This window comes from Drosophila busckii, chromosome 3L, assembly GCF_011750605.1.
Source record: "Drosophila busckii strain San Diego stock center, stock number 13000-0081.31 chromosome 3L, ASM1175060v1, whole genome shotgun sequence".
In the NCBI taxonomy this organism is placed as follows: Eukaryota; Metazoa; Arthropoda; class Insecta; order Diptera; family Drosophilidae; genus Drosophila; species Drosophila busckii.
The window spans coordinates 5,369,662-5,396,645 of NC_046606.1; the positions used below are offsets into that span (position 1 = coordinate 5,369,662).

At 38.0% G+C, this 26,984-nt stretch overlaps 1 protein-coding gene across 10 annotated transcripts in view; it reads left to right on the plus strand.

The window, feature by feature from the left end:
• The first annotated feature begins 2,479 nt into the window (after positions 1-2,479).
• The window catches only part of LOC108600045 (hepatic leukemia factor), a 30,625-nt gene continuing 6,120 nt past the window's right edge, over positions 2,480-26,984 (plus strand). For 4 of the 10 annotated variants that reach the window (XM_033293840.1, XM_033293839.1, XM_033293842.1 and 1 more), the window contains exon 1: positions 2,480-2,658. In XM_033293840.1, the coding sequence (XP_033149731.1) occupies positions 2,556-2,658 (103 nt within the window). In that variant the 5' untranslated portion in view covers positions 2,480-2,555. Of the gene's footprint in view, positions 2,659-19,175; positions 20,744-24,643; positions 25,548-26,984 lie in introns of those variants that run through there. The other 6 variants (XM_033293843.1, XM_033293837.1, XM_033293838.1 and 3 more) reach the window with 3 other exon arrangements.

Here is a 26,984-nt window from a genome sequence, read left to right on the forward strand (position 1 = left end):
AACTAATATATTAACTTAAAGTGGTGAGGCCATCGACTCAATATAAATTTATTAAGTGCAATAGTTCTATTTAAATGCCCACTGCTGTAAACTGTAGTGGCAGCTATATGTATCTCTGGCGTGTGTGGTATCTGTGTTTTGTTTATTTGTGTGTGTGCGTGTGTGTGTTTTGCCCTTTGTAGTTTGCTCTTTTGCGTTTAGCTTGAGTGTAGCAAGAGAGCGAGCGCGACTGAGTGTGAGTGAGAGAGTCGACGCTCGCTTGGCGCAATTTTTTGTACACTTTGCAACGAGCGCGTGTTGTGGCCGCTTTCAGAGTTAGTTGAACAGTCAAAGCTTCTGTGCACACGCAAAATACAAAATAGCAAACAAAATTAAGCAACAGTAACTACAAATTATGCAAATGAAGTAACAATAATTTAAAATGCGTTATCAAATTATGAACATAAATTAAACAAGTTTTTGGCAGCACGTGTGTTTAAAAGTTTGTTAAAAAGAATTTGTTGACGACAACACAGCGCGCCCGTGTGTGTGTGTGTATGTGTGTAAAAGCTTTTGCTATAAAACATTTAAAACAAAACAAGCGCAAGCCGCAACAGCAACAGCAGCAAGAACAAGCAACATAATAATAATAACAACGGCAATCAGCTGACTGCTGCCAACATTACGCTCAATTGAGCAAATACTTTGCGCTCTCTCGCTCTCTTCAAATTGCGCTCAGTGCATTTGTCAGCTGCAGCTCTTTGAGCTTTTAAGCTGCGCTCAGTTTTTGTGTAGAGTTTTTATTTTCGGGCGCTGCTTCCGCATCCTACAAACTGCAACTGTGTGTGTGTCGCTCTTTGTCACATGCGCGCGCTCAATCGTCAGCAGCGTCAGCGTCAGCAGCAGCAGCAGCAGCAACAACGACGACGCCGACGACACCCACAACGTTCACAGACGAAGACAGTCGTCTAGTTGAACAGTCGTCGTCAGGCAGCGGCAGCAGCAGCGTCTCAGCAGCCAGCAATCAATCGAGCAACAACAGCAACAACAACAACAACAAAAGTACACTTGACACGCGCTATACTAGAAACTAAAACAACAACAACCGAAAGCTTTAATTGCAGGACAAACAAATTAGCCAAAAACAAAAATTACAAATTCGCTGGCAGGCATTGGCACTAGTGCCAATACTCACATATACGAAAAGCAAAGCGTGCGTGCGTGTGCGTGTGCAAAAGCAAAGCTGACAACAAATTTTCCATCGATTTTCATTGCTCTTCGTGCGGTTCGTGTTTGCTTTTTACTCGGTTTGCTCGTCGCGCGCCGCGACTCACAAAAAAAACAAAAAAATAAAATAAGGCAAAAAAAATAGCAACGTCCTGTCGTGTCGGTCAGACGCTGTTACAACTGAGTCTATATCTCTCTCTCTCTCTCTGTCACTCTCTTACTCTTGCAGCGACTGTGTATCTGTGTGTGTGTATTAGTGTATAACTGTAACTGTGCTACTATTACAAAATTCCCACTACTTCTCCCCAACAACAACAACAACAACTGAACTGCAATATTTTCTATCTTTGTCGCACGCCGGGCGCTGATTTTTCCTCTCAACCCCTCAATCGCCTCTAACTGTTATTAAGTTTGTAAATTACACATGCCATATTAGTGCTTTATAACTGGTACAATACAATAAACATAAAAGCTGTTAAACAAATTGCAATTGATTTTATTTTTAGTGTAAAAGTCTATAAAATAGCCCAAGCAACCAAAACAACAACAAACGTTAAACGTTTCTACAACAAAATAAAAAGCAATTTATAAAAGCAAAGAAAATTCAAGCAACGGCATTTTGTAAGCTATAAAAATAGCGCAATTAGCAAAAGCAACTAAAACTAAAACTAAAATTAAATATAAAATACATAACACAAAAAAAAAGAAACAAAATAATTTAAATGCTCAACAGCTAAGCTAAAGCAACTAAGAATTTTTATTTGTTGTTTAAAAATCATATATATATATATATTAAATAAAAAAAAAAAAAAAAATAAATATTGTTGAATGAATTCGCGGTGCCTTTTATTTATAGCAAGCAAGCATAAATAAAATTATATATATACAAAAAGTTCATATATTTAACTACACATATTTAACCAAGCAATACAAATAAATTAAAAAAGAACGTTAACGTGCAATATTAAAGTTTAAATTGTGATTCACCTAACAAGCAAACAAAACAAAACAAAAAAAACGCTACAAAGTTAACTTAAGCCAAGCAAATAAATCAAAAAACGACACAAAATAATTAATAACATTTTTTTAAGTTAACACCGCTATTATAAATTATAGCCAAAGCAATTACTTAATAATTTAAGCAATCATTATTGTTATTGCTGTACCGCGGCTTTATGCCCACAACAGATTTGTTATTAAACTAAAAGTTAACTTCAATTAAGCCAAACCAACAACAAAACGTATTAATTGTTATAACAAAAGTCAAAAGTTTTCATCGTTTTACAAACACAAAAAAAACTTTAACAATTCGTGTATAATCACAAAATTGCCAACATTTTTATGAAAAAATGAGCGACAGGGAGCGATCGTCCCCAACACTGATCGAAACTGGTTTAAAAAACTTAATCGGCGGCCGTGATGGTAATTATCCACTAATCAGCGGCATAAATGGTAAGTTCGAAGAGCTTGAAAGTGTATAGAATAGTTGGGTGCAACTAAATTTGGAATTGAAATTGTTGTTGGAATGTAAATCATTTTGATTGCTAGTATGACGTTTATTTCATTTAGTAAAGCGTATGCAATAGTTGGTTGGCTCTAATTTTATTACATTTGAAATAGTTCAGTTTATGCTGAAATTGAAATTGTTGGCTCAAGTTGCTCAGAGCAAGTTGCTAGCCTAACGTTTACTTCACTTAACTAAAGCGTATGCAATAGTTGGTTGGCTCTAATTTTATTTTATTTGAAATAGTTCAGTTTATGCTGAAATTGAAATTGTGGGCTCAAGTTGCTCAGAGCAAGTTGCTAGCCTAACGTTTACTTCACTTAACTAAAGCGTATGCAATAGTTGGTTGGCTCTTTTATTATTTTATTTAAAATAGTTTAGCGTATGCTGGACATTGAAATTGCTCAAGCTGCTAAGCGTAAATCAATTTGAAATGCTGCTAGCCTGAGCGTTTGCTTTACCTTTTGATAAAAAGCCATGTGCTTGGCTATACTATAAACTGATAAGCATAATAAAAGTTAAGCACAAGTGCAAAATCTATATCTAGTACTTGCGTGTAGTTTTAAAATAAAATTGAATTGATAAGCTGTAAGTCTTTCAATTTAATTTAATGTTGTGCATTTAATTTTATTTTTGAATTTAATTTGCGCGAGTGTTTCAAGCAATTAAGCAGTTAGTCAACTGTAGCGCGATTTGCATAAATTAAGGCAACATATATAAATGCAATATGGGCAGCGTAAACTAGAAATCAATAGCATAAAAATAAATCCTAAATAAACTAAGCGCCAAAGAACGGGGCAAACAAGAAAATTCCATTAAAAAATGTGCTATATGTAATCGGTCAGCATAATGGAGTGTCTAACCCTCTCTCTCTCTCTCTCTCTCTTTCACTCTGTGGCTTGTGCACTTTTCGTTTGCTTTTTGGCCACACATTATGCGACATGTTCTTATGTCTCGCCTTCGCACGTCTTCTTGATTCATAAATCAATAAGCGGAAACCAAAAGCAATTGAGGGGCATTGCAAAGTACAGTGCAGCCCCCTAACCGCCCCCCCTAGACTGCTGCTTTTAATTTATTATAGCATAAGTTGTGCGTTGTTGATTTGCTGCGCTTATCGTGCATACGTTGCGCATACGCCGCGTGTGTTAACAAGCGTTTGATTACCGCATTAAAAAAAAACGTTGCTGATAAGCGCTGCTCTTCATATATTATATTTTGTTTGTGTGTGTGTGTGTGTGCAAGGTGTTATAGCAACTGTTTAACATCTTACATGAACTATACACATAGATAGATAAGATTGCCCTCGATAGACTACAAAAGTCAGCACACTAGACGCCTCTAAGCCTCTAATCTAATAATTGAGCTGCAGACAAGTTGATTTGAAGTGGCAAGAAGAAAGTTTATGATGCGCTCATAAAAGTTACACTTTCAATTTAAGTGTAGATCTCAAGCATTGATTATAACAAGCCCCAACATGTGTTTCAGTTTTGAACATATAAATGCGAGACAGTTAAACATTTAATTGTGCATTAGGGTGTGTCGATTTGGTAGCTGAAAAATGTTAAAACAACACTTTACACTACAGAAAATTCTTAGCAGTTTTTTTTGATACCAACCCAAGCATTGACTACGCTGCACTTTTAACTCTTCTGTCTTACTCTTGAGCTGTATCCATTATTCTTAGTCCTGCAGCTGCCGCCGCTTTTGTTTGCTTAGTAAAAAGTATTGTTTGCACATTGGTGCAGAATCACTTGGCAACCATTTATCAATATGCAAAAAGTTTTGATGAAACTCTCTCCTTTTGCTAAAAATAATTTCAATTAAAAGTTTTTTTAATTGCAAAACAGTTCGCAGCAATGTTTTGTGGCTTAATTCAATGCGCGTCATTTTGTATTATCGCAGCTATTAATCTATAAATAATATAAGTATTGATTGCCGATTATGTCACAACTATAGACAAATGCCAATGATTAGCAAAAAATTCATAATTTAATTTTTTAATTGCACAACAATTGACAGCAATTTCATTTATATTGTTAGCGCGTTGCTGCAAATGCAAATTCAATTGTTAATTATGCTTTTAATTAATAACAAATAACATAGCTCGTATTTTAATGTTAGTTCCTTGGCCGTGCATGTCCAATTAAGTTTATATTTAAGTCGTGCGTATATATATATAGAAATGAAACAAAGTATTTGCGAGTGTTTGTGACAAAGTGTGAAAAATATTTTCATAAATTTAATTGTGCGCTATGTGTGCAGTGACTGAGGGGCGTCAAGGGGTGTGGCAGCTGATGAAGAAAAATGAAAATTGCATGCGCTCGTTTGTTGAATTTTTGTCATGGCGAAAAAAGCGCAGCTGATGCTCATTTCTTTCATTTCACAGCACAAAATGCGGTCAAACAATTTGTTTGGGCTGCTATTTTTGCTAACACGCATAATTTTTTGATAATTTTTTGTAGCGCAGCATAAAAAAAAGACACAGCACAGTTGGAAATTGTTTAATCAATGCCGCAACTCAAGCTCTTATAACAAAAAAAAGCAAAACGAGAAATTCAAATACGGCACTTAACAATACACACATACAGATAAATGCATGTGTGTGTGTATGTGTGTGGCAAGGACGAGCACAACAATGACGTTTGTAGTGAGTCGGCAACCTTTTGTACCTGCGAAAGGCGCACGAGCAAGCAAAAGAGGAAGCGAAATAACGAAAAAAGCAAAGTATACAAAATAAAGCCAAATAGCCTAAGGCACAGTGGGTAGCATATACAAACGCAGTGTGCGCGACTCCGAGATATTATATGCTATATATAATTTTGTATTTATTTTTCTAAGCTAATTTAAATATTTTCTTTGGCTTAATTATACTTAAGTGTCTTGCTTATAATTTATATGCATATTTAAATATTTGCTAACTGTTTTTATATAGTTGATTAACTGTTAGTTGTGCATATTTGTTTATTAGAATTGCAGGGTATGCAAAAACGTATTGTTTGCAAAAAAAATCAAATTAAGGTTAAATACCACAAAGCGTGTAGCACACACACACACATACACACACAATATATATATATATGTATGCGTTATAGTTATGCCTTAAATCCAAACTAAGCCAGAGACATGCAGCACACACACACACACACACATATAAACCTGTGTTTGGCTGGCGGCAGCGCCTGTAAGCAGGCAACGTTATTTTTTGCTGTTGTTTTTGGCCATTTTGTTGTTGTGAATTGTGTTGGCAAAATGATGGAGCGAGCGTGTTGAGCGCCGCGGCAGGAAGTTGAGAAACAGTCACGAAGCAGCGGCACAAATCGGCACTAACCATTGGCAGTTGGCAACATTAATAACAAAATCCATAAATGAAATAAATGTTGACGTCACAAGCAGCGCATAAAAATAATATTAAGGAAAGAGTAAAAGAAAATTTGGCAGTCGCAAAAGTAAAAATGCCAAAAATGCTTTTGTTCGCTACGTATGCCGCGCAACTCGCCCCCCCTCCAGTGGCCAGCATTACAACCCGCTTTTATGGCAGGACAGCGACACACAGACCCATATATAAAAGTTGGAGAGCACGAACATGTGTGTGTTGGTCGCTTGTAAACAGGAAGCAAAGCCGAAAGAACGCGGAGAACGCGGAGAACGCAACTTGGCCCAGCGAATTGCGCGCTCTCTCGAGTTCTCGCTCTTTGGTTGCAAATGTCAAAGTGGCAAAAACCCGGAAATTCGAAGGACATGTTCGAAAAGGACACCCACACATATAGAGCAGCTTACAAACTCTACACTCGAGTGTAGACATGCGCAGCTGTTTGCCGAGAGCGCCGCGACTTTGCTCTCTCTCTCGCTCTCTCGTTAGCGCTGCTGCTTTTGTTTTTATTTTTGTTCGTCTTGTCTTCGCTGTAATTGTTATTGTTCTATGCCATGCCGGTAATACACACACACACACACACACACACATGCAAATACACACAGATACTTTTAGCTAACTTGGCTTTTGTCTCACTGCAAAATGTAAGTCAACTTTAAGCGTCTTAAGCCAAGCTAACGTAAAATAACACACACACACACACACACACATATGGCAGCCAATATGAACTTATGTCGCAACCCCACAGCGCGCCACCCCCTGGCCTCCACCCACACAAATTGTGTGTGATTTGCAGCGCGTGCTTAAATTATTAAGCAACTTAGCAGCAACTTGTTTCCATTTGCGAACTAGTTTAAACAAAAAAATTATATATATACGTTGTATATATTTTTTATGTTATCACGAGTTTTAGTTTAACAGGCCACAAAAAAAATTGCAAGCTCACAATTTGTTTAGCATTTAATTTTATGTGTGTGTGTGTGTGTGTGTGTGTTTCGCTGTTTGTTTGTGCAAATTTTTAGTTAGCAAGTATTACGTTTAATTAGTGCAAAACACACACACACAGACACGGCAACGTTTGCTTTGGATGATGAAACTTGAGCTGCGACGTAAGAGTTAGCGGCATACTGTGCGTATGCGTATGTAAATATTACTCATACGCCCCCCAAGCAAGCAAGCACTTTGTATTAACAAAAGACAGCACAATCACTCAAGGCTGCTCAGCAGCATATATACAATACGTATACGCAGTGTAGCGCAGCATTCAGCAGCTGATGAATTCATTACAATTACAAGCGCTCAATAAATTAGCTAACAATTTGTTCCAGCTACAAATTTGTCAGTTATACATCAAGATAATGCTGCGCCGCAGGTCTAAATGTTAAATCAACAGGCACATAATCAACATAATCTGCGCTGACGCAAACAACAGATGCGCCCATATATATACAAACTTTATATTTAAACAAATATGTATTTGCAACTACAACTAAAAGCAATTTGCGCTAAAGCTAAAAGCAATTGCAATTCAGCTGAGATTTGTCGTTGTGGTTTTAAAATCTTAAACAGAAATTTACCTTTAAAAATTCAAAAATGTTTTAGTTTTTGTTTTGCACTTGCCAAATATTTTGTATATATATTGAGCGTACAACTGAATCATTTGATTTGCTTTGCTGACGCAGTCATTGATTGTTTTTTTTTTAATTTTCAAATAGTTTGCAATTTTAATCGCTACCAAAAAACTTGCCAAGGCTAAGTGCGCTAATCAATTTCTATGCTTACCGCTACTTTTTGCAATGATAAAAGTTTGCAAAAATAAATTTGGTAATTAAAATTGCGACTGAAATCGCATGTTGCGTACATTTTTTTTTTGTTGGCTTATTGAACTGATAACGGCTAAGCTCAGGGGCTGCCCTACTTCAGTTAAGTTTATTGTTCTTAGAACTTACGCGTGGTGGATTTTGCTTAACATATCGTTTGTTTATTTGTGCAGACATTTGTCATATCGCGCTAATGCGTGTGATAGCGAAAAAAAGTTGGCGAAAAAATTGCACATAAATCAAAAAATTTTGTATATATTGTGTGTATTATTTTTATCTTTACTTGCTCGCTGGCTAGTAACAGCATTTAATTGTATATTATGCTATGCTTGTGTTTGTAAACAAATGCAGAGAGCGCAAGCAACAAATGAATTTATTGTTTAAATGAAATATGAAGCAACAGGAAATCAATAAAACTGAGGCTAATGATAATATAAACTTGCTAGCAATCACATAGTCTACAAGTGGGCTTTAGATTAGTTGAATTTAGTTGGAATTTTATCGAATATATTGAGCAAAGCAGTAAACTAAAGTTGAAAGTTTAAATGGCAAGACAAAAGTGAAACATTAGCATGAAATTAGTTGGAATTTTATCAAATATATTAGGCAATGTAGTAAACTAAAGTTGAAAGTTTAAATGAAAAGTGAAAATTAGTTGGAATTTTAACATATTTATTAAGCAAAGAATAAACTAAAGTTAAAACTAAAACATTTATTGAGCCTTGGAGCGCGCTGTAAATCAATTGGCTAAAACTAAAGTCAAATGCTTAACTTAATTCGATCTAATCTAATTTACTCGCCCATCAACCAAGTTGAATTGATAAATGAGCTGTGACTTGGGGCTTAGCTAACTAATAAAACATGATATACAATAAGTTTATTGATTTCTGCAAAAACAATTTATTTACCTGTAAGTGCGCACACTGTTTAGTTTATAGCAACAACAATTCCCTAGAGTTTCCTCGGACTGAGCTGAGCATTTGTGTCATATATCAATTCTGTCAAACTGTCATTAGCCCACACGCATGTGTGTGTGTGTGTGAGCGCATCAAATGTGCATTAGTTTATGAGCGCAGACAAAGTGGTTTATAATTTTTATCCAACTAGCAACTACTATAAAATTAAAGAACATTTTAAAGCAAAACAAAGCAGCGCAGCGCAGCGCATTTAATTTGAAATTTTTAGCTATTTGCAATTAGTGTTTGACATTTTGTATGCCGCAATTTTCTTGTTGATTTTGTTTTGTGCTCGTTTTTGTTAAATGACATTTCTATTTCTTAAAGTAAGCGTATGTGTGTGTATGTGTGTGTGTGTGTGTTTGCATAGCAGCGCTAGTTGCCAATCGTTGTCTGCCACTAATGTGGCGTACATTTTTTGGCTAACACTTTATCAAGATGGCAGACGCCTTGGCCTAAAGCCAAAACCAATGCACAAAACTATACAAAGCGCAAAAAAAAAAAAAAACGAAAAGCAGCAACAAAGACACAATCTCCTTTTTTTTTTTTTGCTGCGCCGCCTACCTTGAGTTGTGGGCGTGTCATGCACTCAGCACTCAAGCTCCTGCAGTCAGCGTTTTGCTTCAATTGTAGGCTGTGCAAAATTATGACTCAGCAGAGTACAGTGAACATTCGCTAAGCTTGCGAGCTAATTTATTTGCCGACGCAACTTTTCTAATTACACATTAGTCTACTTCAATTAGTGTTCCAAAACTTTTGCCAAGTGTAGCTTCCAATTTAGTCTTGCTTTAAGCTCTATCTCGCTCACTCACTCGCTCTTGCTCTCTCTTGCTCGCGCCATTTGTCTTAACCTTCAGGCACATTTGGACGTCATTCATTTCTCATAATTTTTGTTGTGTGTAAATTTTTGTATTTGCGCTTTCTCACTTTTGCTTTTGGCTTTGCTTTGGTATTTTTCCACACACGCGTTAGCCTGGTTAACGCTATTGGTATAGCCGCCTTTTGTTTTTTGATTTTTGCTTTGCGCGTTGCCGCTTTTATTTTTGGGTTTGGCTCATTGACATTTCGCCTCAACCCACAGCAGCAATCACAGCTGCAGCCATAGCAACAATTTACAATTAACCCAGCGGCAGCGTCACTCGAGTCATGTGCATATGCCGCTGCTCACTGTGGCGTGCAACGGCTGCTGTCTGCGAGCTGCCCCACCCAAGCAGCCATCAAATGCTGCTGCTACTGCTGCCTTGCCCAAGGTCGTTGATAAGCTAGTCAAACACTGCGTTATATATGACCGACCGACCAACCGACCAACCGACCGACCACAAATGCTCCGCTAGAGCGAGAGAATTTATATTGCTGCCATTTAACAAATGGGATTAAATTTATTCTGTGCCAAAGTTTGAATTGCAGCTTGAGCGTGAAGCTAACGCTCTAAGAAGTATGCTATGCTTTATAACTATTAAGTATGCGCAGCGTAAACTGTTAAAATTTCAAACAGTTGCTGCATTCCAAGTTTATTTTTTGCTTTTCGATTTACTAGAAATATATGTCAGGCATCTGAACAATAAAGCTGCCATAAAAATTAAGCATAACGACTACAAATAAAATTTTTGAATACGTATTTAATTTATGAGCCACAGAATTTACACAATATTAAGCATACATCAGTTATATATAGCTATATATTGTATGGGCAAAGCATGCAATAAAATATTTCAGTGTCTAGTATTTATTTTTATTGTCTTGATTAGAATCTCAGCAGCGATATGACATATATATACACTATATACACATGTGTATATATATATAGCTATGGGCTGTCATATACAATAACAGGAGAGCTTGCCTGGCATACCGCCAATAAGTTTGCAAATGAAAACGCAAGCTTATACATATATAGCTAGATATATATATATGGGCATTGAGTGTGGCGTATTATTATAGAAAGTAGAAGTGCCAACATATTTTAAAATATTAAACATTAAACATTGCTGCACACACATAAATAAACAAATATTTTAACAAATTTAACTAACTGTAATAGCTACTCTAGCTGTAGTGGGTGGCGGGTGTTTTTGTAATTTATTGGGGTCATTTTTGCTTGTCATTCTATTCACACTAAGCCCCCCCCCCAACACCATGGACTGTAAATAACACGCTACCTGCGTAGCTATATACACACATATATATACATATATATATAGCAGCCCTGAGCTAAGCATTGCTAGCTGTAAATAATGACGACGTCTTTGCTGATAAGCCAATAAAACGATTTGCAATTGCTGTGGAATTCATAGTTAGTGTTCATAGCTATAGACAGCGTTGAACTTAAATATTTATTAATTGTTATAAATGTTTGCTTTAAAGAGACAACTTTATATATGCAGCTCAGTTGGTTTCACTCTCTTTATTGCCTTTCATTTAGTTTAAATCGTTAGTCAATTTGTGTTTATTAGATACACACGGCAAGCAGCAAGAGCTTCAATGCATAAGATGAGCGCGATTTGCTGCTGCTTCTTCTTCTTGTTCATCATCATCATCTTGTTGCTGTGGCTGTTGCTGTTGCTGTGTTGCTTGCTCGAGGTTGTAGCCAACGACAGCAACGAGCAGCACTTGAAAGCCAAAAGCGTGCTCAACTATTCTCATAGTTTGTATATCTTTGTGCCTCCCCCAGCGCCCTACGCATTTGCTACACTTTTTATTCAATTAACACACACACACACACACACAAGTGTGGCAAGTGCTCGCGGCAGCAGAGACTGCTACTGAGACCATGCATTAATTTATGCCAACAACAATAGCAAACGACTTAAACTTAAAACTTAAAGCAAACAACGCATTAATCTTAGCTTGCATTAAGCTTTGCTTTACTTAAGCCTAAACATAAATAAATGTGCTAGGCAAGCTTCAAGTGTTGCCTTTTAATTTAAAAAATTCTACGCTTAATATTGCAATTACTCTATAAAAATAGATCGGCTAATAAAAGCGTCTAAAGTGTGTGCAACATTTGAGTGGGGCAAAGAAATTGCAAACACTTTGCATTTGATGCTTTCAACGTCGAGCGTTAGTTGTCGATGCAGTTTGCTGTCATTAGCTGTGGGGGAGGAGGAGGCAAATAAAAAAACACTTAAGCAGCAAAAACTACGACAATGCTAAAGCGTAAAGAGAATCAAGGAAATGCAAGAAATGAATAAAATAAAATGCAAAAAAAATTAAGCTAGCGGTTTCAGCCCAGCCCGCACCTCAATGCGCTGGCAGCTTCATTAATTTTTTTTTTATTTCTTCGGCTACTCATTTCAATTAAGTTGCGGTTTGTTGCCGGAAAGTGCTAACAAAATGCGGGCGGCTGTCACTTGTGGGTGGTGGCAAGAAAAAATTTTGAAAATGAAAAATGATGAATGCTATAAAAAAACACGTTAATTAAGCAGTTGAGTAGCAGCTCAACTCAGCGCTACATTTTTTTATTGTTCTTAATGAAAATGCTGCTCGATTGTCATAATGCCAAGGCAAAGTTGGAAAACTATTAAGCAGCCCGCAATGTGTTTGCGATTGAAATTGAATGACATTTAATTGAAATTTCGTCTTTAGTCTAAACTTTTTGTATAGCAAACATTTATATGTCTACATGAGTTGTAGAAAGAATTTGCTAAACGTTTTCAAAATATTATTTATTTTTGTATTGCAAATGCTTTTAAGTTTAAAAATAGCAGCACCTGTACGAATTGTTGCTGCTTCAATTGTTGGCCAGGCAGACATAGAAAATATTTTCCAACGCATATATTGGCTTTGATGCCAGCTATCCATCATTACTGCAACGGCTATAAAAATTCCGTACCGTAGCGTATGCGTAATGCGTTGCACACTGCGCGTATGAGTGATAGAGAGGGAGCTATAGATCTTGGCAGCCACCTGCCCAAATGCTAAATGCCAAATGTTTGCACACTTAATGAGCCAATAAACTCATTTTAGTGCACCCCCCACCCACGCCCACTAGTAACAAATAAGGCCACAGCTAAATCAATAAAAATTGCATTTGGCTTTTGTTTAGTTCCTTTTTTTTTCGCTGCTGTTGGCCTTTGTAAGTGTCAGTGTCAACGTAAGTTTATTACAATCAAAAAATAAGCAACAATATTGTTTTTTTTTTAAAGGCTTAATAAATTCAACTTTATGCACATGAAAAATTAAAAATAAACCGCATTTTCTGCTGCTAAGCTGTTGAACATTTTGGCAAGCAGCAAAAACATTTTCGCAAAATGATTTGCTGTCCCAACTTGCCAAAGTTGTGTTATTGCTTAATGAATTTCGTTGGCTTTTGTTGCCAAAAACTTGACCAAAAATGACTTTGATCACAAGATGCACAAAATTTGATGTAATTTTTAATTGCCACACACATACATAAGTTATGCTTGAACTGCTGTAATTCATTTCATTTTCGTTTCTTTTCATTGCAGGTGAGTGCACAAGCAAATAAACTGAGAGTGTCTAGTCTAAGATAAAATGCATAATATATAAGCAAATGTGTATGGGTGAGTATGATATATTTTTATGTGTGTGTGTAGCATAAACTTAATTTAGACTTATGTCTAAGCTCTTAAGCAATTTGCTAAGTGCACATAATTTATCAATTGCAATTTGTTATTTTGAAACTTTTGCTTGCATTTGTCATATAAATTCGCTTTAGACTTTAGATCAGCTGTAAACTTGCACTATGAGCTTGTAAGCTAAGCAAAGAGCATTTACTTAATTAACACTCAGCGGCAACAACAACTACAACAACAACAATGACAATAAACAGCTCAATTAACGCCAGTCAGCGACACACATCAGCAACAGTCGCAACATTAGCTAAGGGAGGGGCGCACAGCTCAAGAGCAAGGGTAGCACACTGTCTATGTCTGTGTGTGTGTGTGTGTGCGTGTGTATTCATAAACCATACAAAATTACTAGTTTCAAGTAGTTTCACATGCGAATGCGCCGCTGCGGCAATTAGAGAGCAACAAAAATATAATAGAAAAAAATTCTAGTTACATCATTTAAATTTTTCATTGAGAACGGAAATAAATTAAAAAAGAGCTACACACTCACTAAATTATAAAAAAAAACACAGCTAAAAGCCTTTAACATATACACCATATATATATATGAAAATTTTGTTGTTATTTAAAATATTTTAAGTACATGCAAATTGAAACACAACACGCGTCTTTGATTTTTTGCCGCTTTCATTTCTAGAAACTGTCAAGTGACAAGTGATATATGGAAAAACTTAAGTTATTATACGCATATACGTACTTAAAATAAATGAATATTTGTGGAATTTATACAAAATTTTTCACTTTTAGCTAAAGTTTGTTTCTATCTATCACAAAATTCTATTAAGCTTGAGCTCATACTCAAAATATTGTTGCTACAATTTCGCTGATTGAGAGCGAGCGTTTCGTAATTGTTTTGAATTCTAAGCGTACTACACAATGAATTTGTCCGTCAGTTACGTGGCATACAAAAGCGTTTGACAGTTTGGCACATAAATAATGCCATTAATACCAGTTAGATGGGGATATAACTCAAATAAGCTGAAACTACTTGAACAACAAACTGTAAGCTACTTAGCGTAGCAATTTGTATCAAATTTTTGTGAATGAAAACAATTTGTTTTTATTTTTATGCAGCCCAGCGAACATAAGAAAGAGACAGCGACAGTTGCTGCTAGTTGCCAAAAATGTTTGCACTCCAATTCCAATTTGAATGAATTGTACTTTGTAGCTGCAAGCAGCAAATATATATATATATATATGCTATATGTGTGTGTGCACTATAATTTTACTGATAATTTAGTTTTTATAATCTGGCTATAAAAATTGTTGGCTGCCATGCTAGCGTACAATCTTTTTATTTCATTAATTTTTATTCTACATACTTATGTGCTTAAGGGAATGTCATTTGGTATGTGCGCGCTAATCAATCAAATTGACAAATTCGTTTAATTAAAATACAATGCCGACAGCAGGGAGATAAAAAACAAAGCAACAAATTTTAATAAATAGATAAGAAAAATAAAGTGTAGCAAGTTGTTAGTTTAATGTCTGCAGTTTAGTTTATTAAATATTTGTGCCTTTTTATGCAGCTTTGAGTACTTTTGTCTGCTACTTTAGGTGCTACTACTATTTGCTACTAAAAACAGCGCCTCAGCAACACTGCGCATACAAATAGTGCGCAGCGCTCTCTAGCGTTTAGTGCGCGCAACACATCTGAAGCTTGTCAAAAGCTTTGCAGCTATTGCTATCTCGCTCACTTGCTGTTTACCGTATTTTTCTCTCTGCTGTTTATTTTCTCGCGTTGTAGGCAACTTGTCTGGCGTGTTGTGTTTCACCCCCGCTCGAAACGCCCCTTGCGGCAGCTGGCTGCAACACGTGCTCTACGCTTCACCGGCATGACCCCCCGCCCCCCTCCCCCACTCATAGTCTCAACGAAATTTATGCGCACATTACAATTAATTTCAATTTTCGTTGCCTATGACAACAATTTGCAATGATTGAAATTTTTGCTTTACCGTTTTATATATTTTTTCGTTTGCTTCTGCTTCCACCTTCTGTTTCGCACACAGCGAGCGACAGGGCAGAGTCACATTCTATGGCTGTTGGGGGGAAGCAGCAGCAGTCACATGTTGGCGCAGTGTGTCGCTAGCAACATCGACAGCAGCAGCAGCAGCAGCATTTGCCTTTAGCTTTGCTTGTTTTCCTTTCGCGTTTTTTATTTTATTATTGTTTGTTTGCATTTTTCTTCACTGCATTGTTTTTTTGCTTTCTGCTTTGCCAGCAGCCAAAGCAATAAACGTGTTCATTTTGTATTTTGACCAACTTTTGCCATTAGTTTAATTTAATCAGTTGTGCAGTTTCAAAAGTTTAAATTATTTCATTTCGCATGCTGTCTTCAGACGTCAGCGTCTATATTCTATAATATTTCTATTTCTGCAATTCGATTGTTTTTTTTGAACAACCAGTTGTTGATAAATTTAATGTTAAACATATTTCGAGTGTCAACTTGTTTTTAGCGCGTCATATATTAATAGCGTTTTGTTTCTATATATATATATATATATATATATTTGGGGAATATTTAGCTATGCTAAATGGCACGTGTCAGCATAACGGTGCTTTCAATAATTTATGGCTTTAATTGTTAAGAAAGCAATTTGGCAATAGATTTTAAAGCTTAAGTCAAATTACAATTGCAGTTATAAAGCTGATAAATAATAGTGTAATTAAAAAAATATTTTTAAGCAAGTTATAACAACTAAAATGTTAACAAAATTGCATTTAAATCGAATTTAAGGATTACAAGTTTGTTTGGCGGCATAAATAAATAACTAAATAAATAATAGCGCAGCCTTTCAAACCTGTTGCTAATATATGTTAATATAGCTGTCAGTTTTATTTAGGTCAACTAGCTAATTTTTTTTTTAATTTAATATAATTAGTTATTGGAACTTTTGCATTGTATTTTTCCTAAGCAATTAGCTAAGCTAGAAATTGCAATTTACGAGCTGCTAAGCTAAGCTGAAATAACGTAGATATAGATATATATATATGTATTTAATTGTAGCATCCAATTCAACTATAAATAATAAACATAGCACAATAGCAATAGTCAAACAATTAATTTGTTTAGCTAGCGGGTTTAAGGGTTAAGGAACGCCACTGAAACTTTCCGTTTCTATATTTGCAGCAATGCTTTACTTTGAGTTTTCCTTAAAAGCAACAGCGTACAACAAGTTAGCATAGTCGACTTTGAAATACCCTTTATAGCTAGAATTGCTGCAAATATAAAAATATATTTGTTTATTAATAAAAATTACTAATAAATAAATATACTAAAATATAAATAAGTAATTAATAACTATATGAAATAAATTTAAAATTAAGCATTTTGATGTTTTTCTTGTTAAGTATACATAATTATATTACAAGTTTAAAATAAAATAAATAAAAATAAAATATATAAATATAATTTGTAGCTTAGCAAATTCATGCTACGCTCTCCGCAATTCTTAAGCTGAGTATGCATGTGAATCACACTCATTGATGAGGCTGCCTGAGCGCTAAGTACGCACACACACATACACGTGCGCGCTTGTGTGTGTGTGTATTTCACTGTAATGGCTTCAATTTGCTATTTATAAAACGTCATACACTAAAGCTCTTGCTGCTGCTGCTGCTGAGAGCAGTCGGCGCTGCGCTCTCAGCTCATTCATTGCAGTCCCAAAGCGCCAACGTCGCTCTATCAATGTATGCACAATCAAAAGCGATACACACACACACACATGCGAGCTGGGGGCCGGCGCACGTGGTAGCAAAACGTGATAAGACAACAACAACTGACAGCAAAACAAATAGAAAATAAAACCTGACGACGACGACAACGTCGCAGCTGCTGCTGCTGCTGATGTCTACATCAACAGCGACGTCGCCTGCTGCGTCTTCCTAAATACCAACCCCCCCTCTCTCGCTCTATTCATCATTTAAATGCCTGTTGCTCTGATTGGTGCGTGCCCATTGCACGAATGACAGTGAACGCAGCGGAATCCTTTCCGGTTGGATGCTTTCAATTGGCAGACAGGAATACACATGCTCATGCTTGTTTACAGCCGAATGCAAACGACGTTGACTTGTTGCTACTGCTTCGTGCTTTCGTTTCAAAAATAGACAGCGCCGCACGGGGCGTATGCGCGATTTATATTTTTAATACCGCTCTCGTGTTTATTTATGTGTAAACTGCTTGCAGTTTGTTTTAAAAATAATAACAACGACATATTAATAAGCTTAGTGTATTAAAATTAAAATGCACGTGAATTTTGGAGCAGCCACATTTAGAGCAACGTGGTGCTTAGAAATAAATAAAACGCAAAGCGTTTAATAATTTTATGCCAATGAATTTGCTGCGCTTATTAAATTATATACAAACTCTAATTGCCAGCAAAGTGCAACTTATTGATTTGCCAGCAAGTTAGTTGAGTAAAAAGTTTGCAACATTTTCATTATATTACGCATACGTCACGTGTGGCAAGCCAATTAATTTTTGCTTGCCGCAAGCCACACTTGTCAATAATACTTTGTGACAGTTGCCAAAGGAAACGCAAGAGCAAGAGCAGGTGCTAATAGGTAGTTGGAGGACTAACTGTGTGAGAGAGAGAGAGAGAGCGAGTGTAAATTTAACTGTGAGGCTGAAACTGAATTTTTGTAGTCAACGCTAGAGCTCAAAGTATGCCAAATGTTCAAGTAACGTGTCGCTCTCTCGCTCTCGCTCTCGCTCTCAGTCTCAGCTGGCTTAGCGCGCATTTGTGTGTGCATGTGTGTGTGTGAGTTTTTGTATGCCCGGTGTGTTCACAACACGTGCTTAGAACGTTGCTAGACGTTGCGCTTTGGGTCATACTGAAATCCGCGTGACTTTGTAGCCGCTGCCAGCGTCAGCGTCAGCGTCGCCGTCAAACTGCTAACGAGCAATTTTTTTTTTAGTTCGGCAAAAGCTACAACAAAGCAGCAGCGCTGCTTGCATTTATTTTATGCATTTGTATATATATGTGATTATCAATGTATGTGTGAGCTATTTATATTTGTAATAATGCGATCTTAACTGAGAGAGCGTCCAGCAACTGTTTGCCAGTCAACCCCAAAGCTTTGATGCTTTTCTTATTTTGACTGGAAATTACCTGAGCGAGTGAGCGCATGTGTTCGTGTGTGTGTGTGTGGTTTAAGGGCTGCGCTGCTTGCGCTGACTGCAGCAGCGACGCTGTTATCGCTGCCAGCGCCTTTGAGAATCGCCAAACGCAGCTCGCCCGGCATTCGCTTGCATCGCGTTCTCTTCGTCGTTTGGCAAACTGCGCGTGTGACTTTAAATAAAATATTAAATAAATTGTTTTCAAACTATACACAAAATATATGCGACAATTTAGTTAAAAGCAATTACAAACTGCGTTTAAAAATTATTGAGTGCGCTCTAAAAAAAACTACAAAATAATTAAACGTTTAGCTCAAGTGTTTTTTAAAACAATTGAGCAATTATTTTATTTTCTATACATGTGTGTGTGTGTGTGTGTGTGTGACAATATATTATTAAACAAAGCAGCGACGCCAAAGTTACGGATACAAATTAACAACAGTTTACTTGTTTTTTTTTTGTTTGACATTTTTAAGCATTAACGAATAAGAAAAGGTATTGGCAGCGATAAAATTGATATATCATTGATTTGATAGCTAAGAATTTATGACTCTTTAAATGAATTTAATTGGAGCCAAGACACAAATTTTGTTGTTGTCGTTGCAAAATCTACAAAGAATTTAAATATACATAAACAATGCCTTTTCTTATGCCTACGCTCACCTATATATATATGATAACTGCACTCACATTCAAGCATTATAAAAAAAAATAGTTGTAGACTGCACTAAGCATTATCATGCTCATGATCACGATTCATTATCATTGCCATTATCAGTTAGCAAAGCAAAAGTTTGTTTTTGTTTTTATCAACGTCATCACTTAAAAAACACTAAACTGACTGTAACTGTAACTTTTCCATTGCTATTCAAAGCGCACAACAGAATACTAAATATTGAACTGAACAGTGTTGCAAAGTGCATTAAAAAATGCGCACAAGTTACGCAAGCGGCGCAATCAATCAATTGTTCAAATATAAGCCCGAAGTTACTTAAACTCAAAAGCAACAAAGCAAATAAATCTGCAGCAACATTTTTAGTGTGTGCTAAACAGTGTTGAAAAACGTTAGTCATGTCTTCGGATACGAATTCTTGCGCCAGCTTCTTTGCCCAGGAGCATGCGAATGCAACTTTGTCGCAATATTTTCAGCAGCTCAATTCGCAAGTTGCTGCTGCCGCCGCAGCCAACAACAACAGCAGCAGCAATGCTAGCAACAGCAGCAATAACAACAACAGCAGCGCCAGCAGCAGCAGCAGCAGTGGCAGCAGCAGCAATGGCAACAACAGCAGCGGTGGCGGCGGCGGCGGTGGCGGCGCCAACAGCGACAGCGGCAATGATGGCAGCTTGACTGGATCACATGATAATCATCGCAGCAGCGTTAGCAGCAATGATTCAGCCAAAAGCAGCGGCTCTGCTACGCCAGCACCAACAGCCAACAGCTGGAGCTTGCAACAGCAACAACAACAACAGCAGCAGCAGCAACAAACTGCAGCGCTGCATCATCATCATCAGCAACAGCAGCAGCAGCAGCATGCACAGCAGCAGCATCTGCAGCAGCAGCATGCACATCAGCAACATGTAGCTGCACAACAGCAATTGCAGCAGCAGCAGCAACACTCACATCACGCACAACAACATGCACAGCAGCAGCAACATCATCAACATCAGCAGCACATGCATGCGCAGCAACAGCAACAAGCACAGCAGCAACATATGCATCAACAGCAGCAACAACAGCAGCAGCAACATCATGCAGCGCAGCTTGCACACAATTTATCCGCAGCAGCGGCAGCAGCAGCTGCCAGCAACAGCAGCAGCAGCAACAACAACACCAACACTCATTCCATCTTTGGCACCGGCAACTTCCACTACAAAACCAACAACTCATGGACGCTGCCAACGCTTGGCTACCAGCGCATCTATCAGGACAACCCGCATTATCATCAGCGTCAGAGTTTTATGGATAGTCAAGGCGCTGCCAATGCTGCGGCGGCGGCGGCAGCGGCTGCCAGCAACAACAGCAGCAGCAGCAGCAGCAACAATAGTAACAGCAACAGCAGCAGCAATGTGTCCTCAGTGCAACATGTGGCAAATGCTGTAGCTGCTGCTGTTATAGCCAATGAGCATCAAAATCATTTAAACAGCCTCAAAGCGCGCAACCCACCAACCAGCTCAGGTGCGTGATCAAGGCTCTAAACTATATATAAGCTATATATCTATACAATTGTTACAACATATGTTTGCGTAGTCTCTATACTTTGCATTTGTTTTTCACACATTTTACTGACGCTATCTGCTTTGCTCTCGCTGTGTCTGGGCCACGAATTGTTTAAATAGTAAATCGATTTGATGACGACGCTTAATTTATTTGTAGATGTAAATTTGTAAATTTCTTGCCCTATCGCAATGAGAATTTAATTAATTTGCGCACTAAGCTATTTTTTAGTCGCTGCGCAGCTTGAAAGCTTGAAATACGCGCTATCAATTGATAAGCTATAGACCTACGACAAGTGTGCACTACATATAAAAATTTATAAATTTATAAAATTACGTTGCTACTTTTTTGCGCTCATTTGGCTTATTAGACTAAAAGCGCCAATTGACAAATGGGCGGCTGACCTGTGCCAAAAATTTGCTTTTTGACCAGCCGTCCTAGCCCTTTGTGCTTGCAAATGCATTCGCTTTGATTAAATTTTTGAAACGCGACATACTAAAAAAGCAGCACACAAGGCATAGCCTAAAAAATTGGTAACTAAGTGAAAATGTGCTGCAATTTAAAGAGTGCAGCTGAAGGTTAAAAGCAGTAACTCATACTTCCGCTTTAACCCTTTATGACTACTGAGCAACATTTCAGTGTCAGCCTACCCCAGCTCAGTTGGCCTTTTATTATAGACGCGTGTTAGTTTTTAACTTGGCATGCAATTTGTAGGCGTTACCAGCTGCAACTAACTGAAATTTAGAGGAATCGCTTACGTTTCGGTCTTAGTTGCTCTGCTTTGTTTAATAGCAAGCAATGAAAATCACATTATTGGCTACAATTGTTTTTATTTTCATAGCGCAAACTCAAGTCGTTGCTTTTTATACACTTTGACATTTTTGAAAAAGATTGGAAAAGGGCTATTATGAAGTGCTCAAATGTATGTAACAGGGAGAAGGAGGCGTGGCAGACCATAGCATATATTATCTGATCAGCTCGACGATTGAGTCGATTCAGCCATGTCCGTCGTCCGTCGTGATGAGTGCGGTTCCTCAGCAACTAAAGATCTGAGCAACCAAAATTTGGTATTGTGGCTGCTCCTATATCCAGGACACTACGCTTTATTTATTTTTTTTTATTTCCCTCCCCTTCCCCCGCATATCGAAAAAAAAACAATAAGGCAGTACAAAAATCTTTTAAATCTGAAATAAACAAAAAAATTGCCTAGTCATTTTTCGACGATTGTGAACTTCAACGATCGGATAAATAGCTAGGAATAATTTACATTTCAATTTTTTCAATGTAGACAGCGGGATGGACGTGCTGACGCGCCATACAAAGTCGCGCCGACGAGCGCACTGTCAAAGTTTTGTATTTAAATGTTGGTGGCGCCCAACTTTAGCCTGTCCACTTGTTTTATTTAAATTAATAGTGGAAATTGCAAAAATGACCTTTTAAAGGCAGTGCAGCCTCACTAGCGCGCTCTCTTTCGCTCGCTCGCTGGTGGGGGAAAGCTGCAGCTGCGCGCCAGGGGGTGGCACCCCAGCTTTGCCAAGCGGCAGCAGCGGACTGTGGGGCAATTGTTTATGCATTTATTTGGTAAATGTAAATTTCATACAGGAGCGGCTGCATTTCGTCGCTGTGGGTGGTCAGGCCAGATGTGGGTGTTTAATTTACGCCACTAAATTGTTGTTTAGGCTTTTGTTATATATTGTAAAAAAATTCATAATATAAATAGTTGTTTAAAAATTTATAAAATGCCAAGCAACTCATTTAAATTCTTTTCAATATTTATTAATATTTTTTTCTTCATTTTTCTTTGCAGGTAAGCAATTGTTACACACACACACTCACATATTTCTCTTGTTGAATGTCAAATGAAGATGTTAACATTGATAAGTGCTCATGTATGTATTTTTTATTATATGTATGTATGTGTGCATATCCCCAAAACGTGACTTGGGTTTAGTGCTGTCTTAGCTTAAGTTAACTTGTCTTTAGTTTGTTTACCGTTGCGCATTTGTTAATAACTAAAGCTTGCCTCTATTGTTGTTACTGCAATTTGTTCTTATCATTAAACGCTGCGTACGTGTAAATGTGCAATTGCATTAAAAAAAAAGTATAGTAAGTTATAAAAAAATGCACTCAAAAAAGCTTTCAAAGTCACTCAAAAGCAGCAGCGCTGCCCGCAGCGACGCTGACTGGAAAATCTATTCAAATGGCAGGCCAAACGCTTCCGCATGCAGCGCTGCGCACAAAGCGTAGCCGAAGCGACGACGACGGCGCGAAAGAAAGTAAACAACGGAATGCGCCAAAAAAAGCAGCAGCAACAAAAATAACAATAACGTTGAAATGTGAAAGAGCCGCAGGGCAAAGCTACAAACAGAACGAGAGAGTGAGAGCGCGAGCGAAAGAGAGAGCAAAGCAGACGCTGTGGCTGTGGCTGTGGCTGCGACTGCGACTGCGGCTTGGGCTTTCAGTTTCAAGTTTGGCTTTGACGCCAACTGCGCAGTCGCTGTTAACTTTTTCGGCTTTCGAGCTGCGTGGGGTTTTTTTCTTCGACGTCGCCGTCGACGTTGTTGTAAGCCAAGCTCTGCGCCTCAGTCTGTGTGTGTTGCAAGAGGCGCACAACGCGCGCGTTCACTCAACATTTGCAGTTCGGCGCCAACGGTTCGTCGCTTCAGTCCGCAGTCCGCAGTCCGCGCTCTCTCTTTCTGCTCCAGACAGCAGCAGCAGCCTACGGAAAACAAGCCCCAAAACTACCCGAAAAAAAACAACAACAACAACAGCTCTCTCCCTTACTCCCGCCCCCGTCACCTGTAATCGAAACGAAACGTCGTCGCCAACTGCTTTCGAATTCGTGCGAACTTGTGAACTTTCGTTTTCGGTGTGGAATCAGGAGAACGCTCATTTCAATCAAAAAGTGTGCAATAAATTATATATATATATATAGAAGTATGTGAGCAGTGCAAACAAAACAAAAGCAAATGTCATTTGAATTTGCTTTGAAAAGTGCAGAATTAATAAAGTTCTAAGCTAATCTAAAAATTAGCAACAAAAAACATTAAAAAGCAGCTAAAATATGCATGCGTTTAATAAATAACAACAAACAATGCTGTTGACATTTTTGCAAGCACAAGAAATTTTAAATGTTCAAAAGCACTGCCCAGCAACAACAACAACAACAAAACGCCGTCAAAACAAACAGCAGCAGCAACAACAAAGCGCTACAACAAATAAATAGCAATATATAAAAAAAAAGCGCATAGCAAAAATTGTTTTTGTATTGCTGCTAATTCAAGGTCAAACTTTTCTCATTCAAACGTCGCCAACTACAGCGACGACGACGACGGCGACAGCGACGCGAGAACCCCTTTAAAAAAAAAGCTGCTGCTCCCCCGCCAGCAACTACGCGGAATAGTTGACAACAACGACACACACACACACACACACACACATGCATATAGTACTGTATAATAGAGAGACAAAAATAAGGCAAACAAAACAACAACAGACAACGACAATTGATGAGCAACAAACTAAGCAAATTGTTGACTTAGTTTTTTTTTTTTTTGCAAAAAACTCAACCAGCAACTGCGCTCAGCGCTTAGAACTTGCGCACGCTCTCGCTCTCGCTCATGCGCTCTCTCTGTCGCTCTTATGCGCTTAGCTTGTTGCTAGTACTTGTTGTTTAAGTTGTTGTTGTTGTTGGGTGAACGCGCGTGCGATAAAAAGCTTTTGAGCGCAAACTTTTTGGCGTGTGCTTGCCGCAGTTTTTTAATTTTTTGTTGTTGTTATAAGCAGCAACAATGTCTTAACAGCCGCTACGCGTAATAAACAATTGTGAATTAAATAAAAGTGCAACGTATTGTTAATAAACAAAAGCTGGCCAACATGCGCATGGATTATCAAATGCCACCGCCAGCTTTGGCCTTGCAACAGCAGCAGCAGCAGCAACAGCAGCAGCCACATGCACACAATGTGCTGCAACAGCAGCAGCAACATCAGCTGCAGCTGTTGCAACATCAGCAGCAGCAGCAGCAACAGCAACAAATGTTGGGCAACATGTCGCAAACGGGCGCATTGCCACCGCTCAGCAGTTTGCCCTTGCACTTGCCACATTTGCTTGGTAGCAACAACAACAATAATAATAGCAACAATACGAATCTCACGCTGCCCAGCGGCAACAACAACAACAATTTGCTGCGCAGCAACATGCAGCAGCAGCAGCCGCAACAACAACAGCAGCAGCAGCAGCAACAGTTGCTCAGCGCTAGCAGTGGCAACAACAATGTTGCATTGCCGCCACCCACGCAGCTGCTGCAACATCATTTGCAACATTTGGCGCATGTCAATGTCAATGCAGCTGCAGCTGTTGCTGCTGTCACCAGCAACAACAGCAGCAGCAACAGCAACAGCAGCAATACCAACAATACAATTCTCAATCACAACAATTTGAACATCATTATCAATAATCACGCCACCAATAACAACAACAACAACAATCCAGAAACACCAAATGCTAACTTAACAGCTGCCACGCCCACTGTTAATACGGCGGCAACAGTAGCGCAGCAGCAACAGGCGCATGAGAATAGTTTGGTCAACAGTTTAGTGGGCGTTATAAATGGCAGCAACAACAACAACAACAGCAGCAATAACAACAACAATACAAATACAACTAACAACAACAACAACAACAACAACAACATTGATGATAACAATCGTTGGACACAATTTCAAGTGCAACAGCTGTGGAAGCAACACGCTAATTATTTGAATGGTATGCAAAACAAGCAACTTGTTGCAGCAACATGTTGCACAACAAATAAACAAAAACTTCTTTTCAGCTTTAAGTGTAATTATAAATTATAAGAAACAAATTTTATACCAAAGTTGCATTGCTTTAATTCATAGTGCTTAGTGCTTAGAATTCTCAACTTGTTTATGCCACGCGCCAGTCTTAATTGGCTGACCTGGCAATTGACTAAGCTCTGACCCTGCTGTGTTATCAAAGTCAAGCTTATATCGATTGGCAACCTAAACTATAGCGCATCTATGGGTTCAATGCAGTGCGCTGACATTTCCCATTTCCCATTTCTCATTTCCGCGTGTGTGTGGGACAGACAAGTTGGCAGACCAAGTGTCAAGTCAAGGCTCAACTTTCAACTGGGCGCTTAGGCCGGCTTGAGGCCTGAAGTGCGCGCTCGCTCGTTCGCTCACTACAACAATCACTTTTGCTTTCAGTTTTAGTCTTTTTTACTCTTTCTGCTTTTTTCGGTGGGCAAGGGCCAACTTCAGCGACAACTTTCGTTTCACAGTGTTTCAGACTTTGCCTTGCTTTATTTATTAAAAATACTACAAAAATAAATGCGCGCTGCCTTTTGTGCTTATCACAACTTTTATCTGCGCGCTGTCTTTATGGTCAAGATAAAAGGCCGCAGCTATTGTGTTTTTGCTCGCCTCTAAGCCACACACAACAAAATGCAAATACGGCCAAGCCAGGCCAGGCCAGGCAAGTTTTTTGCCACTCAGCGCTGCCCACACAGATCTCACTCTTCGCCGCTCTCTTCGCTCTCATCGAGGCGTGTGACATTGCCGCATAATTAATATATGTTCAGCAGTTAGACACACACACACACACATATATATATATATATATTTCGACTCGTATTTCGACTGCCGAAAATGCGTTTTTACTTTCATTGAGCGTCGTCGTCGTCGCAGTCGCTCTCTGCTCAGCGCTGCGCCGGCTTAGCAACATCACAAAAATTAACTTTCACTTTTTTCGGCAGTTTTTAAATTCATTTCTTTTTTGTTGTCTGTATAGTTTTTGTTTCTTTTTTGGTATTTTTTGTTCGTTTGTTTCATTTTTATTTTTGTTTAATTTTTTTTTGCTTTTGGCGACGAATTTTTGCTGCCGCTTCTTGTTTTGGGCTAAAAGTTAATTTCATCCAATACTTAAAATACCCAAATAAAGACTTAAAATGTATACAAAATTTATTTGGAAAGTTTGGGCGTTTCTAAATGCATTTGAATAAAATTTATTAAATATATATGCACTTGTATGGCAAAAGTGATTGGAGAAATTTTAATTATATATAAAGAGAGTGGAGTGGAGCAGCAAACAAAGTCATATATAGTTTGGGTATTAAAAGTTTAACAAGAATTCAGCATCGTCTTACAGCTTTGTATCTGCGCTTTGGCGCATGTTTCACTC